We start from the raw sequence: 18883 nt of genomic DNA on the forward strand, positions 1-18883 counted from the left end.
CTTCGCTTAGTTTACTCAAACTAAAGTTCTGTTGACATTTCACAGACTCCATCTAAAGTCTCTAATTTTAGCTCTAAACTATAATAAAAAATATTTTAATTCATTCAGGAATAAGAATGATTATTTTTTCCTTAATTGCTCATGCTATTTATTGTTTTTGGGTAGCGCATGAGTCAGAGTTACTTATTAATGTGGATTGTTTTAATTCTTCATTCTATTTAAACGCGTGTGGTTTTGGGCACGCGTGAAATGTTACGATTTTCGGGTCAAGAGATCACATTGCTTAAATTATCTCACATAGCTCAGACGTGTTAGGTGTAATTTGAATGTCAAAAGAAGTTTATTTATTTGTTATATTTTAACAGCTTTGACATTTATCTAAATTTGATGAATTCGAGGCTGTTTTTGATACTAAAAAAATAATAATAGGTACGTTTAATACGAAGCGTGTGCAATAAATAAATATTATTATTGTGTTTAGTTTATGTTTAATGAAATAAATGAATGAAAATGCTTATAAGATTATATGCGTTTTAAACGGCCTTTATGTTTTCCTCTTTTGATATCGACGCCACCGGACGCGTACTTTAAGATATTTTACAAAAATTGTTTCTTTAAAGATACTTTCAATTTCCAGTCACAAAACAGTCGCGATTTGTAAATATTAACGAAAAAAAAATTACGAAGAACAGTACGCTGATTTATATATTTTATAAAATGTTTGGTCTATCTAGCCATTTGAATTAACTAAAGAAAAATACTCTATGACAAGATATTTCTATCTATCTTAAAACCCTCTTTCGGTTACAATATGTTATTCGTATTTGTATGTAAATTTATTTACAAAGTAATGTATAATATTAAATAGCTAATGAAATTTCCGCTACTGTATATGAAACTTACACTAACAATAAAGCTTCGGCTATATACACTTCAACAATGGTTTATTGGTCTTGAACAATGTTCAAATACAACATAATGATTATAAAATATACGAGTATGTTCATGCTATAAATTAGTGTCATATCAAACCTAAATATCTTGTAATGGACTGGACTACTAACCATCAGATGGCTGTTTAGCGGATATAATGATGTAATTCATACCCGATTTTTTTCTAACATAAGTGAATCTCTCCTGACATCGTGAATGGTCTGTCAAACAGGTTTACTTGATAGAAGGACTTTGTGCAATAACCGCAAGTCCACCTACTCATCGATATCTCAATATTCTCAGGCCAAACAGCAAAATTAGGTGTTGTTGTGTTCCGAATTGTAGAGTGAGTGAGCCAGTGTAACAACTATCAGGACATAACACCTTAGTTCCCAAGATTGGCTACCTATATCATACAAAAAAAAACATCTAAGACCGCAACATATTATTTTTTGTTATATATGTGTACCTTTTATTTTTATCATCACGTTATATTAAAACTGTTTCATTTTACAAAAACGAGCTGTCTGCTTCATTTGTAATAAAAGAGCCCGTGACTCCCGTCGGGATGTTATTAACAAAGTCGAAATACTTATAATAATTGGGTCACACAGTATGTTTGTAATAATATAGATTATTTTAATAGAATCTGCGACAATCATTGTTTAAACAGGAGAAGTAAATGTAAACTAATAACAGCAAGTCCCGACTCCGTAAAGTCAATACATGTTTCCTGCGGCATGGTGGTTGTATATATAATTGCGTCGATATTTTTAACATTATTAGATTTGAATTCCACTTTAATAACATTAATCGATAAAATGCATTACATAAGATTATATATAAAATTAAAGAGCGTGGAGATTCATATTCGTGGATTTCCATGCATGATTTATAATAATTAGTCGCATCTATTTCATTTGCAACTACTGAGTTTCCAATTGATATAATTATAAGGCTTTACATTCGATTATACGCTGTTACATCTATTCAAAGGTGCAGTTGCATTTGCATAAAGAGTACTTTAATTTGGTTTTAATCTCCATAGCAAAATACAGGGTATTGATTTTCGGCCATAGAAAAAGATGTGGGTGGACGCTGTCTGAACAAAGCGAATCTATAAATAGATTTATGCATTCGAATAGGTTTTATTCTTAATAAGTCCTAATGGTCCAGGGGTTAGAGCATGGTAAGCAACATCGATTTTTATGAATTTTTATAATCATAGTATATTAATTTCGTACTCGGTGGTAAACTTAAATATCGTGAGGATAATGACATGTGTTGCGTATAAAGCTGCCACATACGTATCCACTTACCGTTGTAGAGCAGCTGGATGGAGTAATTTCCAAATCTTTTCATCAAAACGAAGAATGACCTTAGCCGAGCAGTGAAACATATAGAGGCTGTTATATTACTAATTTACTTCTAAGCTAAACGAATAACTGGCATATATAAAAGGAAGTTACTTAGATGTATCGGCTTAATACAATTGTCAATTTCGTTTTTTATTCGATTTGCCTTAAGCTTCGCCATCAGTAAAAGATTTAATTATTGGTCGTCCGTATTGCATTCCCAGTGGGAAATGTTTAATTTCAAAGGAATTCGAAATCAATTAACGATTTTATTAGTTGAAATAAAATCTACTAAGTATATTTAATTGTTAATTAATATTCTGATTATTAAAAAAAAGGAAAGTATGTCGTTTAGTTAGAATCTTTGAATCATATAAATGATATGAAGAGGTAAATGTTTCATGATTTTTACCGGATTGACGGAAAAATATTTATTCGATCGATATTTAATGGATAGTAGGGCTTTGTGCAAGACCTTTTGGGTAAGTTGCACCCACTTATCAGATATTCTAACGCCAAATAGTAACATCAGAATAATTGTTGTGTTTCGATTTAAGGGGTGAATGAGCCAGTGTAACTACAGGCACAAGGCACATAACATCTTAGGTCCCAAAGTTGCAGGCGCATTCGTTTTTTAAGAAATCAAACAATATTTCTTACGTCACCAACATCTATGGGCAGTGTTGACCACTTACCACCAGGCTCCATTTGCCCGTCCGCCTACGCATTTTATAAAGTAATAAATAAAAATAAAATAAACGACTAAGACATAGAGACGAGGACATTGATAAGATGTTTCAGCACAGCGTAGGCGTTTAGATAGATTATTGTATTATAATATTTCTTTATAACCCAATATTAAAAAAAATAATTTTATGACCCAATTTGGCGGACGAGCATTTGTCCCATCTGATGGTAAGAAGATGGTAATATTAATCATTCCTTACATCACCAAAGCGCCACTAACCTCGGGAACTAAGATGTTTATGTCCCTTGTGCTTTTAGTTACACTGGCTCACTCACCCTTCAAACCGGAACACAACAATACTGAGTACTGTTGTTTAGCGGTAGAATATCTGATGAGTGGGTGGTACCTACCCAGACGGGCTTGCACAAAGCCCTACCACAAAGAAAAGAAGAAATAAACAGTAATTATTTACTTTCAAAGAACTTAAAATAAATACCAACATATATTTATATATTCGTTCATTTAAAGTTAAAAAATCTATTACCTTTTCGTCAATACTTAGTTTGAAAAGAATGTCGAAAACTGCTAGTAGCTCGTTAAGCTTGATTCACGGAATGAATGGAAACATAAAAGACACGAACTAGCAGTACGAGGCCAGCACAAAATGCTTTCCAAATCTTTTGAACAAATACAAATAATCGTCCATGTGTGAAAATCTATGTGTACTGACTGGTATTAGGATTGCAATTATTAATTATATTGCTAAATTCCCATTTGGCTATAGATTAGCTAAACATATCACGTTAATTGCGAAGTTTTGGGTGCCGTTGTGTATTCGACTATTGGAATTCTGGTGGTCTGGATAATTTAAAGCGAATGCACTATATTTGAAAGTATGGACCGATATAATTGTAGGCCAATGTTATTTTAGCAAAATTTATAGTAATACAAGCGTATAACATTTATAATACAAATATAATGATCAAATTGTCAATGAAATTAAATTCATCAAAAATTTTTGATTCGTATAGACTTATATGAATCTTAAGTAAATAATGTTAATTTTAACCTCACGTAAATTGTTAAAGAATATTTTTAAAAAATCTGCTTTCTTGCTATTGAAACACTTTCGATGTAACAAAATATGCTACTTGAATATTTAATTATACATGTTTATTTTCTAGAGAATTGACCAAATATTTTTTGTTACAGATGTCAGTTATAGACGGTATTTGAGTAACGCTAGCCACAAAAGTGCTGAAAGTGTTTGAAAGTGGTACGTGTGATAAAATAAAGTTGTGCGTTTGACTGGTCTATACAAAGGAACCATATAAACTTTGGCAGCAAATGTGTGCAAGGTTGAGTCGTGTGGGTGGGTGGGGACGCTGAGCGTGGATGGTGATAGTAGGGCGGTGGGCATGGCGCGGTGCGGGGGGCGGGCGGCGCCGCGGTGAGGGGGGCGGGTGCGATGCGCGGGCGCGCGGTGCTCACGCTGGCTGTGCTGGCGATCGCGGCGTCCGCTGCGCGAGAGTTGCGCGTGCTGCAGGCGGACGCGCGCACCGCGTTCTACTTGGCGATCGCCGCACCGCCTTCAGCCGCCACCGTCGTGCGCGCCTTCAATCGCACCCTCAGCGAGTTATCGAGAACCTACCTCGCAGGCGACTATCCACTGCACCTGCGCAATATCACGCTACTGCCATTGTACATCGAGCTACCAGAAGATGAAAGGTAAGAAAGGGATATGCCTTTAATTTAATTACATTATTTTCTCAAATGTTATTTATTGTAATAAAAAAAATAAAAACTAAATCAAAAAATTCCTCTAACTGACGATTATCAGAGTATTATGATGATGTCCTTCTTTTGACATTTTCAACATAAACTTTGCAAAGACGGGTTCAGTCTCTTTTTTCGCTAACCATTCATTCAACGGGATAGTAATTCGTCACGATCGAAGTTTAGGTGCAGGCTCTGCTTTACGTGCTCCCCACGGCATGGGAGTATAAATACATTTATGGTAGAACAAATATGGTGCATGTTATAAGTTTGGACATATCTCGCAATTGAAACCAGGTCTAACACATCGATTGAGCTGAAATTCTGCACAAACTCGGTTCTGGTGGAAATAGAATTGACTAAATATGACATAGAAATAAGAGCTTTTCTTTGATCTATTTCATTTTAATAAATTCGATTTAAGTTAGTTTTTACGTTTACAAGATAATACTTAACCTGAATGATTAGAAGTTCGTTTTGTTATTTCTTCGTTCGTATAATATAAAAACAAAAGATATTGTTTTCTGAAATAATTTCTCAAGAAGTACAATAACATTTAGCTGCTAATTCTTTGTGAGAAAACAAGGCCGGTAAGCTGTCTTTTAAATTGTGAACGCCTTTGTTCTGCAGTTGTACATTAATCGCTTAAAATTAACCGGAATTTGTTTTTTATGATAATGTAGCACCCATTAAAACACAAAGAATAAATTCAAATATTTTCAAGGGTTATTTTGTACAATACTTCAAGTATTATATCAAAATTGTTTAATGATGTAACTCTACGCGATTAGAGCAAGGCGGTCGTTCTCAAGGGAGACAAGTCAACTGAGCAATCTAATAAATTTTAATTGGACCGACCCGAGAATTGAACTCAAGACCTCGTGATCAGCAGCTTTATAAGCTAGGCACTAGACTAGCAAGGCAATATAAATTCTATATTTGAGATGATTATTATTTTTATTTATTACATAATGAAATTAAAAAGGGCTCAGATTATCAAACAAAAGGCAAATGGATCGCACGGAACGTTGAAGTGGAGCAACAAAAGCGAATACGGAATCAAAAGCTAATGCAAATTACTATTATGTATATCATCTTAGTAAAAAGATTAAATCTTTCTATCTATAAGATATATTGTGGCTTTAAATATATTGAGTTATTATTTAAGTAATACCAACTAACATACTGAAAACACAAACCATTGCGATTACCTTATTTTAAATACTTTTAATGAATATTCGTATGATTAAAAATGTGTGTATTTCACCAATATTATTAGCAGATCCAACAAACACAAACAAACATGATGCATTAACTAGTACTATAAGGTTTACGTGAACTTTTTTATTATAATATTTACTTCAATTATTACTAGCGGTAAGTTCGCGTTTATTCTGACCCTGTTAAGATAGCCCATGATTTGTTTCAAAAACAAAAAATGTGCAAAAATACTGTCGTTCCTGGTACTATGGACTATATATATGTATTAATAGCGTAAGCCGATTTTTGACCCAGTGAATGTGGGACGATAGCTGCACATAAAAAAATAGTTACTGGCCGATTAGAGAGCGGTACTACGGCCGTAAAAAAAAAAAACTCTAATTCTAACTGAACTAATGTTTACTTGTTGACATGAAAAAAAAATCTTTTTATGAATCTCGAAACCTACATTTATTGCATTTCATTGTAAACTGCAAATCACTCATTTACTTTTTTAAATGATTTTTTTTGTTTTATATCAGAGCAAATATAAATACTCTAAAAGGAATATCTTTTTGTATCTCATTATTTCGAAATAAATCATGGGCTATTTTAACAGGGTCAGAATCGTAATATACACTTTAACATAGGGTGCTGAGCTTGTAGGTGCAAAGACCGCCTTGACTTTGTAGGCAACAAAACAAAATAAAGTTCATCATTCGTTTCGTTTTTACTTATTCGTTTTAGTGAATGTTACTAGTGGTATAGTTGTAGCTTCGCAAATAAAACATATTTTTTATAATAAAGTTCATGTGAAAAGTTAGTGAGGTACAAAGTATATACGAGTTCTATCGAGTATGTAGTTCTTTGTTAAGAAACAACGTGTAGGTTAAACGTATTTATGAAATGATGTAACTTGAGTTAATCACTTTCAATAATTTATATCGAATAATATTAATAATAATATATTATAACTATAGTCCAATAATTGATAATTAATTAATAAGTTAAAAAAAATTAAGAGTAATATTGAACTGAGTTGCTTTATTTGGGAGATTTTTTCAAAAATAATATAGCAAATTATGTGTTAAAGTAATATTTTGTTACGATTTTAAATAAATTGTGACAGTTTTTTTATCTATAGTTTTAAATATAAGAGTTTTATACTCAGTTAGTGTCTCAGAAAGCACGGGTATATTTGCTGGCCAGGTCTTTCATCGGTCGTGACGGATTGTTAACCGAACGGATTATGGGAGTGAGGTTAAATAAAATGCATCTACCTCTACGCACTCTTGTGGTATATCTTCTGTGCACTCAGCTAGTCTTTAAGATTGGACACCGTACTTAAATTCAGTCAGGAGTATCTTATATTTGTAGTTTTTATTGTCATAATTAAAAATATTTCAATTTATGTATAAGTCTGGCCGTTGATAGTCAAGTCAATTACCTGAAAAAAAAGAAAATTGACCATTTTGATATACACTGTACCACATAGCTTGATCTTTTTGAAAGATGTAAATTTTTCTGATCGACATAACTTTGCAATGACGAACATATTATTTTCTTAATTTATTGATTTTAAAAATTAAAAAAACATACATATAATACAAAAGTTCCTAAAGATTCAAGCGCTATCCAAAAATTTTAAGCCTTTTTCTATTATATATTATTGCTTCAAAGTAAAATTTAAATAGAAACACTGAAAATAATAGACGCTTGTACAATGTTACATCGGTCGGATGGTAGGGACGCGAATAACAGGCAGTAACTGCTACAAATATTGATTACAAAAATCCTTATTAAAGATCATTGTTAAGTTATTGTTACGAACGGGGGTCCTTTTAGTTGGGGTTTCTTTGGCTAGTGGTTGGGGTCTCTTTAGCTAGTATAACTCTTTTTAGAAAAATAAGTTAAAAAAAAGTTGAATTCTAATTTGAATTACGCATTCCATCGTTCCATCGACTGTTATATATGTTATATTTTCTGTTTCTTATCACTATCCCGTCTGTCAAAAAGATCAAGCTAACTTGAACAGGGTATAATAGTTTTTATAACATTATGATAACGCCAGTAATCAGTGTGAACTATTAAACTTGAGCAAGTTAAGCTAATTAATAGCTTAGCACAACATTTAGGTCACGTTACTAATCCCATTTATATCAACTATTAACATGCAGGAACTTGCTTTAATTAAATATACAGATATCATAATTTGGACGTTATATTATTTTGTATTAAACTTTGAGTTATTTAATATTTTTTTACATTGATTGAAATTACACCTACAGAAAAATGGTCTTATACGTATGTAAGGATATAGACTTTTGGGCCTGTTCAATATTCCTTTATAAGAATTGGCATTATTAAAAGAACATTAATACACGTGTTATTTATTTTATCCATTTGCAATTTAATATAAAAAAGTGGTGTCTTAAACACAACAGTGGAAGAAAATGAAGAAAGTCAGAAAATGAAGGAAAATTTAATAACAATAAAATCTAAATAACAACTTACCTATAAGAGTTTTATACATAATCCGTTTTTCAGGATCAGATTTCAGGATTTCGTTTCTAATGTAACAAAATTATATATGCATATAAAGTAACTAAGATAAAAATATAACAACGATTAAAGAAAATGTTTTAATCTACCTCGTGTCGTAAGGCGACTTACACTTTCAAAAATTGCGTTGATAATTTCTTATAATAACCACGATGTAATGTTCCCGACGATGTAACGAATGTGGTAAATATTACGCTTTCCTAATTTGTAATCCGTTATTACTATTGGTGTAAGCATTTCTTTATTATTTTAGCTGATAATATCTCTCGCGGGATAAGCTGCAAAGTTAGCGAAATAATTTAACGCGTTTACACGCTTTTATGCGAATTTGTGCCAGAATTAGAATCGGATTATAAGTATCCATAAGTGGATAGTTTAATCATTAGATATATTCATACAAATTGTAGAACAAATAAACGTCGCGTTGACTCGAAATAAATTCAATTCAACAACAAATTTAGCGATTCTCATGGTATTAAGAAATTATTCCATTAGATGTATTTTTTCGTAAGCACGTCATTGTAGTTGTGATATAATATCATCTTAATACATTAAGATGTTAACACATGATATACTATACTTCAAATTAAACTTATCAACAGTAATATGACCATAGATTAAAAAATATGTACTAATATATAATATTCATGTAATATCAAGCCACTAACTATAAGTCGTTTACATTTCAAACGAGGAGTCATTTATCATTCCTTTAGGCAATCTCTTCGTAGTCATAAAGTTGAAACCCGCTGCAGACAATTAAACACAGACATCTTTAAATCCTTTGAATATAAGTCAGAATAGGCTTTGATCTTTGAAGGGGAAGGTTGTGAAAGTAGAAGTAAATAAAAATATAAAACTAATTATAATTTTAATAATTGTAAGTTCTGTAGAACCATGAAATAATTATTGTTATGACTATGTATTTGACTGAAATGAAATGTCGCGCATGACTCGTAGCACTTAACTATATTATAGTTGTGGTTAGTGATAGTGACCATAACGCGGTATGAAATATTAAACATTCCTTATAACGCCATTGCGCTACCAACCTTAGGAGTTGAGATGCTATGTCCCTTGTATCTGTAGTTTTACCGGCTCAATCACCCTTTCAACGGGACACAATAATACTAAATATTTCTATTTGTCGTAAAACATATGATGAGTAGATGGTACATACTCAGACGGACTTGCACTAAGCTCTACCACCAAGTAGTGATTTATTATTTACACGCACACTGTTATAAACTATGACACTGTAATAATAAATCCTGTTTCCGTGTCACGATATTTTATACGATGTGTATAACTACGGTTACTTATGGATATAAGGTTAGGATTATGGCAGTATATGTACATATGTTAATCTATTTTCATGCAGCACATAAGCTACTTATCATATTTTGACAAATTAGATGTCGTTAGCTTCGTCTTACGGATCGTGTGAGCTTTAGCGCTTTTAGTGGTTTTGGTGGCTCGCCAGTAAAGTTAGCCGGTGGATCAAAGTAAGACCACGGTTTAACGTACTGACGAACCCGGCTTGTAGCTTGTCAAAATAAGACTATGCCGACAGGTTGCTTCAACAAATTCTTTTAAATAATAGCTTGGCTTAGCTCGCCCGTATCAGAGCGACGAGCGGTGGGTACAACTGTTGCCTGTTGTAATCTTTACTGCAAGCTTATCTCGCTCGTCGATGTTCGCTATAGGCTATGTGATAACATACGCAAAGCAAAAAAAATATGACAAAAGTTTGGAATAACATGAATGGTTTTTATTAAAAATTCAAAACATATATTTTCATATAAAAAATAAATAGTCTTAAATTTTTCGTTTCGTTTATTACGTAGTTTAGTAATAAATAATAATTGTACTAAATGTATAATAAATCAATCATATTTTACGAAATATAGGGCATTTTACAAAATTATGAATACAAGGAAAATAACAGGCATAGGTAATTTTGAAGATTTGTATATTTTTATAGGGATATACAAACGCAATTTTTATTTACGACGTTCACATGCGTAACATACCGTTATAAAAAACATAACAAATATAATATAACACTCCATTACAGAATTTACATAAAATATAAAGCATCCATTAGTATTCATAGTATGCATAGGAACGAATTCCTGTCTCTCTTTTAATAAGAACATTAATTTTGAAGTGCTCTCACAATCCCGTTGTATGAAGTCGTAAAAGGTCTACAACTACAATAATAGCGTAATTTTAATATTTCGAGAGATATTTCTCGTGTTATTTTAAAAAAAACATTTTATTTTTATTCCACTTTTATAGCAAATATTTTAAGATCTTTAGTAGTTGAATTAAAGTCGATTTTACACTGTTCTCCGAACTGTTTGTACGGGATATGGTACACGCATTCCATTCCCGCTTTTTCTGCGGATCGCTGTGCCGAGGCGCTTGTGAATATTCCGCCTGTAACTTTCAAACCCACTTCTTTGGCCAGCAGCATTCTGAAAATTTAGTTCGTGAAAATACATATCAGATTAAAATATTAAAGTTTAGCAGCACACTTTAAATTTATATGAATTTTAATAAAACTGCAAGGATAAAAGGATTAATATGGGGTAAATCTCCCATTTCTTTTAGGTTTTATTTATATATTGTTATTTAAAATATACCAGGATAAAAACTTCCATTTTAATTTAATAAATATATATCAAATAATATGACAATTATTTTACTATTCATTACGAGTTTATTATTTTCATTAATATAGGAGAAAATACCTTAGTAAAACTTTCAATTATAAATTTTAAATCGAAAAATGCAATTAAGAGTAATATATGAAATATTCTTTATTTTAAAAAAAAGTGGTTAAATTTATAAAGAAGACTACAAAAGTTCTTACCTACATTTAAGCAACTCAACAGCCACTCCATGGCCCCGGTATTCTGGAGACACAGAAAGGCCAGCTCCCATGAGATATTTACTTACGTCGTTTTTGTCGTAAATCGCTGTCACTTTCATGGCTTCGCTAAACATACAAAGCGAGAGCAGACCCGCTTTTGTTTTAGGCTGTTGAAAAAGAGATAAACAATTTAATGTGAATATATTACTTTTTCTTTCCTCTGCTCTCTCATCTTGCCATTTTGAACGTATATTAATACAACCTAAACAATTTTTATATTAATTTTATGTTGATTATTTTGTATTTGCTTTATGTATCTAAGATGTAATTTTGCAAATCTGATTGAATCAGAATATCAATTTATTAAAAAAATCTGTTAAAAAGAGGATTTTATCTCAAATTCAGCAGCAATGTTTTTCTATGACGAATATTGGGTCATAAAGTAAATCGTTATATTAACAGTTTAGTAAGCATATTATTAGTTTCATATGCAACTGTAAAACAAAGAATATTCTTTTAAAAAATATTCTTGCAAGATTTGTTATGAATATAATATTTCTCTTTTCCAATACACACTTGTTATCCTGAAGTAAGATTTGAATTTATGACTTTTTCGTGGCAAAAATTTGCTCACAGCTTTCTGTAGTTTCTAAGGGATTTACAGGAAAGCAATATCTTTCCAATTTATTTGTAAGTGCTTATATATTGATATATATTTGGAATAATCTTACTATTTTTGCTGTATAACGTATTTTTTATTGTATAAGGAAGAAAAAAAAAAAAATAGATGTATCCTTTTTACAAAAAACAAAATCTAACCCCAAACTATTGGAGGTGTTTTGCTTTTGTTTACATTATAATTACAAGCAATATCCTTAAAATTATCTAATTGAAAATATGTATTTATATAATCACTACGGCTTGGTGATAGTTGGGTTTGTGTAAGCCCAACTGGGTAAGTACAACCCATTCATCTGGAATTCTACCGCCAAGTAGCAGTACTGTCGTTTTCCGGTTTGAAGGGTGAGTGTGTTAATGTTACTTGTGGCATAAGGGATATAAAATATTAACTCCCAAGGTTGGTGGCGCATTGGTGTGATGTAAGGAATGGTTAATATTTCTTACAGCGTCAATGTCTATAGGCGGTAGTGACCACTAACCACCAGATGTTCCATTTGCTCATTCGCTTATCTAGTACTTAAAAGAAAAGTATATATGTTAATATGGCCTTTTATACTAACATTATTTTGTTTATAATATTTTATTTGTGTAAAAGTCACGTTTGATTCCTTAAATAAATTGTATTCCAATTTCAAATGTCTGTTCTGTAAATGTATTTATATTCAAAGTTTTCCAAATTTAATTTATATTTTACCGGATTGTGTTCAACGAAGCGTTCCTTTTCCTGCACCATGCACATGTTTACTCCGACGAGCTTGCGCTCCTTTCCGTCGCTTTCTGTAAGGAAGCACGCTAAACTCATCTTCTGCTTCACGATAGACGTCAGAAGCACTCGATACTCTTCTATAGCTTGGGGATCTTCTGCTGTGCCTGTCAGTTTCAAAGATTTCAATTAATTATCTTCGTTCCTGTATTGATTTCACATAAACGACGCTCCTCTCCATGAATTAATTTGTGTTATTGAATTCCAATTTCAATTTCGAACCATTAAATTTATTGGCAACGATTAAAAATAAATTATGGATTGGTAATGTTTTGAATACCAAATTGGAATTTTGGATTTCTTATGGAATTAGTTTAAAATAAATAATGCTTCGTTTCATCTGATCCAAAATCATCAAGCAGGTTTCCTATCAATATTTTTCCGAGCAAAAGATTAATTATAAACATAAGTTAAGCATTTGAAAATTACGAGGTGCTTGCCCCGGTTTGAACCTGCAATTTTCGGTTAGATTCACATGATCTAATCACTGGGCCGACTTGATTCATACACAAACATTACACAATTATAACCATTAAAAATGTGTCTACTTAACGGATATTTAAACAATCAAATAAAAAATAGAAGTATAGGATATTCCCAAACAGGTATTTCCTTTGTCATTACAGTATGACCGTAGATTTCTGATGTTAAACTTGGGTTGTTTGTTTAAGTAAGACACTTAATTCTCCCAAAGCCCTTAATCTCATTGGGTAACTATTAGCTCGGATTGGAATGCTTGGGTAAAATGCTAGTGACTCGGACCCAGTGGTGAAATAAATACTTAATTGAATATGTTATAAAAAACGTTGTATTTTAATTTAGATAAATTAGTTTTAGAAATAATAATATTGAACATGTAGAGAATACTGTTATTACGAAAAGTGTTTAGAGATATTTTAATTAGTTTTCCCATTAATTTTTATTATTTATGTGAAGAAGAAAATAATAAAACAGGGTGGAGATTGCGGTAACATAATTGGGTGTCGGGAGTTCCGAGCAAATTTTCTTGACGACTTGGTATTTTCTTGCGTGTAGCACCCGACAACATAAGACGAGATTTGGTTAATTGCAAAAAATTTTCACGTCCTGAACCGAGGGAGACTGTCTTGATTAATGTTTAACATCTGGCGTATCGCGAACAAGCCGTGCTTAAGCTGAACATTTATCAACTTGAAAAAATATGTGTGAATGGGAAAGCTTACTGGTTTTAATTGATCATATAAGTTACATAATTATTTATATATTCTACCAAATGTATTTTACTAAAAAATATATTGAATACTAAAATTAAATAAGAAAACTTGACGAAAGCGAAAAAATAATGACGTTATTACAACAAAGAATACGGCATTGTTGAAAATAAATGAAAATTTAGGATTAAGTGAATTGCATTATTATAGTGCACAGTACCGAACTTCCTTTAGAAATAATTTTACCGGCTGTAGTCCACCAGACGTCTTCCCGTATATAATTTCCAAGCATAAATTCGACTGCAGTACTCCATAGAACCTCTGGGATATCTTCTATTATAAATGCCAATGTCCTCCCATCTTCGGTTATTCTCTCAAACGTGCTCCAAACCTTGGGGTATTCGCGCGAAGTCATTCTTTTATATTGAAAACGCGCTCGAGGCTTTAAAGACTCTAAATTTGAGAACACTTCTGCTGCACTATAGGATTCAATTGAAACTGAACAGTATATGTAATGTGGTTTTGTAGAAATACGGCTGAGTTGTATCTATTTGTCATTTATATATCGTAGTAAGATATTATTTCGCGCATCTAAAGGATGTTTTAATTTTTCATTTATCGTACATTATTTTTTTTCATTGTTGTTTTGCTTTATTTTCGTGAGATAACTATTTTATAGTTTTAATGTAATTATAATTACACTGGCATCATAGTATCCAATTGCATTTTTTAATGTATATTTTATGTTTGAACTTAATCTTCTAATTTATTTTTATGTGAATCTCATTTCTCCTGAGAGAAAAATATTTTTCATTTCGTTTAGTTTTATAATGAGTTTTTGTACATATTTATCTGTAGTTGTATAATCATAGCAATTCATTAAAAGAAAATTTCAAAGAAACCAATTCATTTCTAGGTCAGCTAGCGGGAAAACACATTAAATTTTCATTATATACATACATATATATTTTAAGGGTATATTATTTTTAATTGATATGTGAAAACTCGCAGTATTCTAATAACTACACGCATAATTCTAAAATAACACATCAAGGAATTAATATACTGTATTACAAACTAGTTTTTAAAATATAATAAAATAAGTAATTAACTTACGATAAAATCAAACCGCCTGTATAATATTATGAATCGCAAAAAGGTCAATGCGAAGTATTGTGATCCTTGCTAATGATCCTCTGATATGCGGTTATATCGGAGTACACAGTACTATTGTGTTACAGATTCATTCAAGTAGTTTGATGTACTTAGATTTTTCTATGAAACCTTTTCAATAATTAAGTCTAGTTTTAGCTATGCAAATTCTCTTTTTTACCTGTAGGCTTTTCTAAGTAATTAGATTAGAATCGGAATTAGAAACTATATATATTTTAATTTGTTTTCCATAGATTTAGTACGCGGGTGTTGGAGCAAACGTGCGCGGCGTTCGACGGTCGTCGGGTGGCGGCGCTATTGGTCTGCGGTGGTGGTTCCGCCGCCGCCGCCATGGTGGCGACCGCTGCCCGTGCTGGAGTACCCGTGCTACGCGCGTCGTCTTCTCACTTGCATCTCTCCTATACCATTGCTAATGTAAGTACTGTCAACAAATTTTATATAGGATTTAGTGAAAACGACCTTTGTAGTCAAAACGACCATTTTAATATATTTTTATGAAAAAACCTGGGTTCGTTATCAACAAATCCGCTCTAATCAACATAGCAACATGGCCGCTCTCAGGAGAAAATTATGCAAAATCATTTAACGGTAGTTAAATTCAAACGTTCGAGCAAAGCCTGGCTCTATTTTTATTCATTAAGCGTAGGCAAGCTTTCGGTCAATATTTTTGAAAAAGAAACAAAGTTTGCGTTACTAAGTAAAATCTCACACGACCATATTTTAGGTTGATGCACAGTCTAAAGTTAACTTTTTTTGTAGTAAACTAATAAATTAATACAAAAAAATTCTGCCTTACATTCATTCCCTTCGAAGCCTTCTAATATACTTACACTGAAAGTTCTATAGATTCAAATTATTTTTAAATGTGTATAATTGATGAACAATATGTCAATTATGCAATTCAAGATTTCATATATTATGTGTATAAAAGAGTTGGACTATTAATACATAAATGTTCTAATTCTTATTAGGTATTATTAAAAAACTTCTTTTCGAGATCTAATAATTCTTAACATTATTGGTTTCCATTTAATAAATCAAAGAATTACAAAGACATAAAAATATGGCCAGTAAAGCCAAATGTTATCCGAATAGAATTTATTTGTCTAGAAAAGTTTTACACAATAGAATAGTCTACAAAATTGAAAATCATTTTAATTTCAGTCAACAACTGGTGAGCATGTTACAAAACTGAATACATCAGATTCGCAATCCGTTTTCAATAACAAAAACATAACCATGTATATCAATACACATTTGAATTTTGATTCATCGTCTATAACCCTTTATCATAGAAGTTGTATTGAAGGCATAGCGAATGATTTTTAGTAAGAACCATAACATATAACTGTTATATGAGATATGCTGTCTAATAATATCGATCGTGTAATCGGGCGTGTTATTTATTATGTCTTGACATTGACACAACAATTGCTTCTGATTATATATATATATCTAAATATACTTAGTGTGTCGTACATAATCATATTACAGTATTCGGTTGTGATATTAAAATAAGCAACACTATTGTTTCAAATTTAATATATACAATACATTATACACAAATTGAATTTTCCGTATATTTTTATAATTTTTAAAATATTAACATACTGAAATTGTCCTCTTACTAACAATTATTAGATATTACCGAGAAAATCTGACGTGAAAAAACTTAGTAGTTACACTTTTTCATCAATAATATTGTATACGTGTTATAATCTTATATCATTTTATTTAAATATCTTGTAAAATATATTAACTGCATGCTCTCTTGTCACAGAATTTCGTATAATAAAATATACTATATGTAAGTGCCATACATCCACGTAGAGTGCACATAATATGTTTTACACTACAAAAGAAAGCTCCTCCAATAACAAATGTTATTCGAACGCATAAAATGGTTTTCTCGAATCTATCGGAAGTAAAAAGAAATTTCTTTGAACGATTTTTAAAAGAATTCGCTCGTACATTTCACATTTCTTTCATCTGAACTCCAGCCGTGTCGCTGCAAATGATGGTCATTTATAACACACTTTAACAACGATTACGACGCGACGTGAACTAATAATGACGCTCTTGTAAAAAACTCTATATATTTTTTTTTGAATAAGTTACATTCAGCTAATATTTTTTGCAGGAACTGTTGCCTTTGGAGGTTCGATTGGAGATAACCGCACGAGAAACATTGCATGCACTTAGGTTCGTTAATTACATTATTATAGTTGCATCTTTAATAAATTAAACCCGACGAAACTATTTGATAATTCTGGTAGTAGTTTTAATTTAGTTCTCGTTTAATATTGAAATAAGCTTTTATTCAAATGAGTAAAATTGTGGTTATATCTCGGTTAACAGAGCCACGCTCCTGCACACACATTGGCATTCATTTACTTTACTCGCCGAGGAAGATATATATTTAACGTTATCTCTAAGGAAGGATCTGTCTTCAATTCTTACAACTCAACCGCTTAATCCTAAATGGCTTTCACTTCCTACCAAGTACACTCGCCGTGCTGTTTTCAGGTAAGTCACTTGATCTACCAACTCGCGGTTTATTTAAAGTGTTCGCAATTAAATAGAACAAATAAAAATGTACATTATTATACGTATTACAAAGTTGTTGTAAGTAGTGTCGATACCATTTGCCTAGAAAATAAAATGTAACTTTTGATTTCGATTTTTTTTATCTCAATGCAGACGTCTTGCTGAGGTCTCAAGGCTAACGCGAGGTGTCGTCGTCTTGATATGCGATATACATTACACGAAGCTTGTGATGGATGAAGCAAAGCGCCTTAACATGCTCGATGGACATTTTTTTTGGATATGGATCGACGCTTCTAGCGAGTTTGATGTCTTCCACAACATCGGCAACCGAACGAATGTCGCGGACGAAAATGAGCACGACGTAGAAAAGCTTAGACATAAGAAAGAAGCATTAAAGGGAGTTGAATTGGAACGCAAAAAACGAGATGCAGACAATAATTTGATAGAGAATGTTGAACTTCCTAAAGTCGAGAGGGAATATAGCGAGATTTTAAATAATTATATTATTAAAGAAAATAGTTCTTCTGTAAGAAATGTATCGAAAAATTTGATTTTTCGTCGTGGTAGTAGAAATATAAATAAATATGAAACGCACATAAATAACAAATTATTATATGTAAATTTTAGTCAGTCGTATAATAGTAGTCGCAATATTAGTGAAGAAAGAATAAGAGATTATAGTATAAATAATAAAGGCGTTGAAACTTCTAAAATCGAAATCAATTCAATAGAGAAGGAAAATAAGTCCTTCCTTGATAGAAATAAGAGTAGGCGTACTAGCTCTAGTAAATTAAAAAATGAATCTTTTAATAAGTATGTAAATAGTATAAATATAAATGAATTGTATGAAACTAAGAATGTAATATTTGATGAAAAAGTTGTAAGTAATATTGATAATACAGACCTAAGAGATAGTGTATTGTTTTCAAGTGATATTAGTGATTTCATAATGAATCCCACGGTGCATACTTCTACAATGAATAACGTTAGACATAGCGAAGAGACATATAAATATCGAATGGAACAAGATGACGAACCGAGGAAAGAAGATAGTAATAATATCACTGAGATATTTAATTCACTACCGATCGGTTTACTGGCATTACATCCTCAGCCGATGAAAATTGGTAAGTGGAA

The 18883-nt window shown here is 31.6% G+C and overlaps 2 protein-coding genes across 3 annotated transcripts in view; one reads left to right on the forward strand and one right to left on the reverse strand.

The window, feature by feature from the left end:
- The first annotated feature begins 4461 nt into the window (after positions 1–4461).
- LOC113393304 (glutamate receptor ionotropic, NMDA 3A-like) overlaps positions 4462–18883 on the forward strand; it is a 36566-nt gene continuing 22144 nt past the window's right edge. For both annotated transcript variants that reach the window (XM_064215100.1, XM_064215101.1), the window contains exons 1-5: positions 4462–4704; positions 15433–15613; positions 17340–17401; positions 17558–17725; positions 17900–18873. In XM_064215100.1, coding sequence (XP_064071170.1) covers positions 15530–15613; positions 17340–17401; positions 17558–17725; positions 17900–18873 — 1288 coding nt within the window. In that variant the 5' untranslated portion in view covers positions 4462–4704; positions 15433–15529. The remainder of the gene's footprint in view (positions 4705–15432; positions 15614–17339; positions 17402–17557; positions 17726–17899; positions 18874–18883) is intronic.
- LOC113393306 (uncharacterized) lies at positions 10473–14566 on the reverse strand. Its single transcript, XM_026630122.2, has 4 exons — positions 14273–14566; positions 12768–12943; positions 11393–11559; positions 10473–10994 (listed from the first exon to the last, which is right to left on the reverse strand). The coding sequence occupies exons 1-4, from the start codon at positions 14439–14441 to the stop codon at positions 10799–10801; spliced, it is 708 nt and encodes a 235-aa protein (XP_026485907.1). The 5' UTR covers positions 14442–14566; the 3' UTR covers positions 10473–10798.

This window comes from Vanessa tameamea, chromosome 6 (assembly GCF_037043105.1).
Source record: "Vanessa tameamea isolate UH-Manoa-2023 chromosome 6, ilVanTame1 primary haplotype, whole genome shotgun sequence".
Classification (NCBI taxonomy): Eukaryota; Metazoa; Arthropoda; class Insecta; order Lepidoptera; family Nymphalidae; genus Vanessa; species Vanessa tameamea.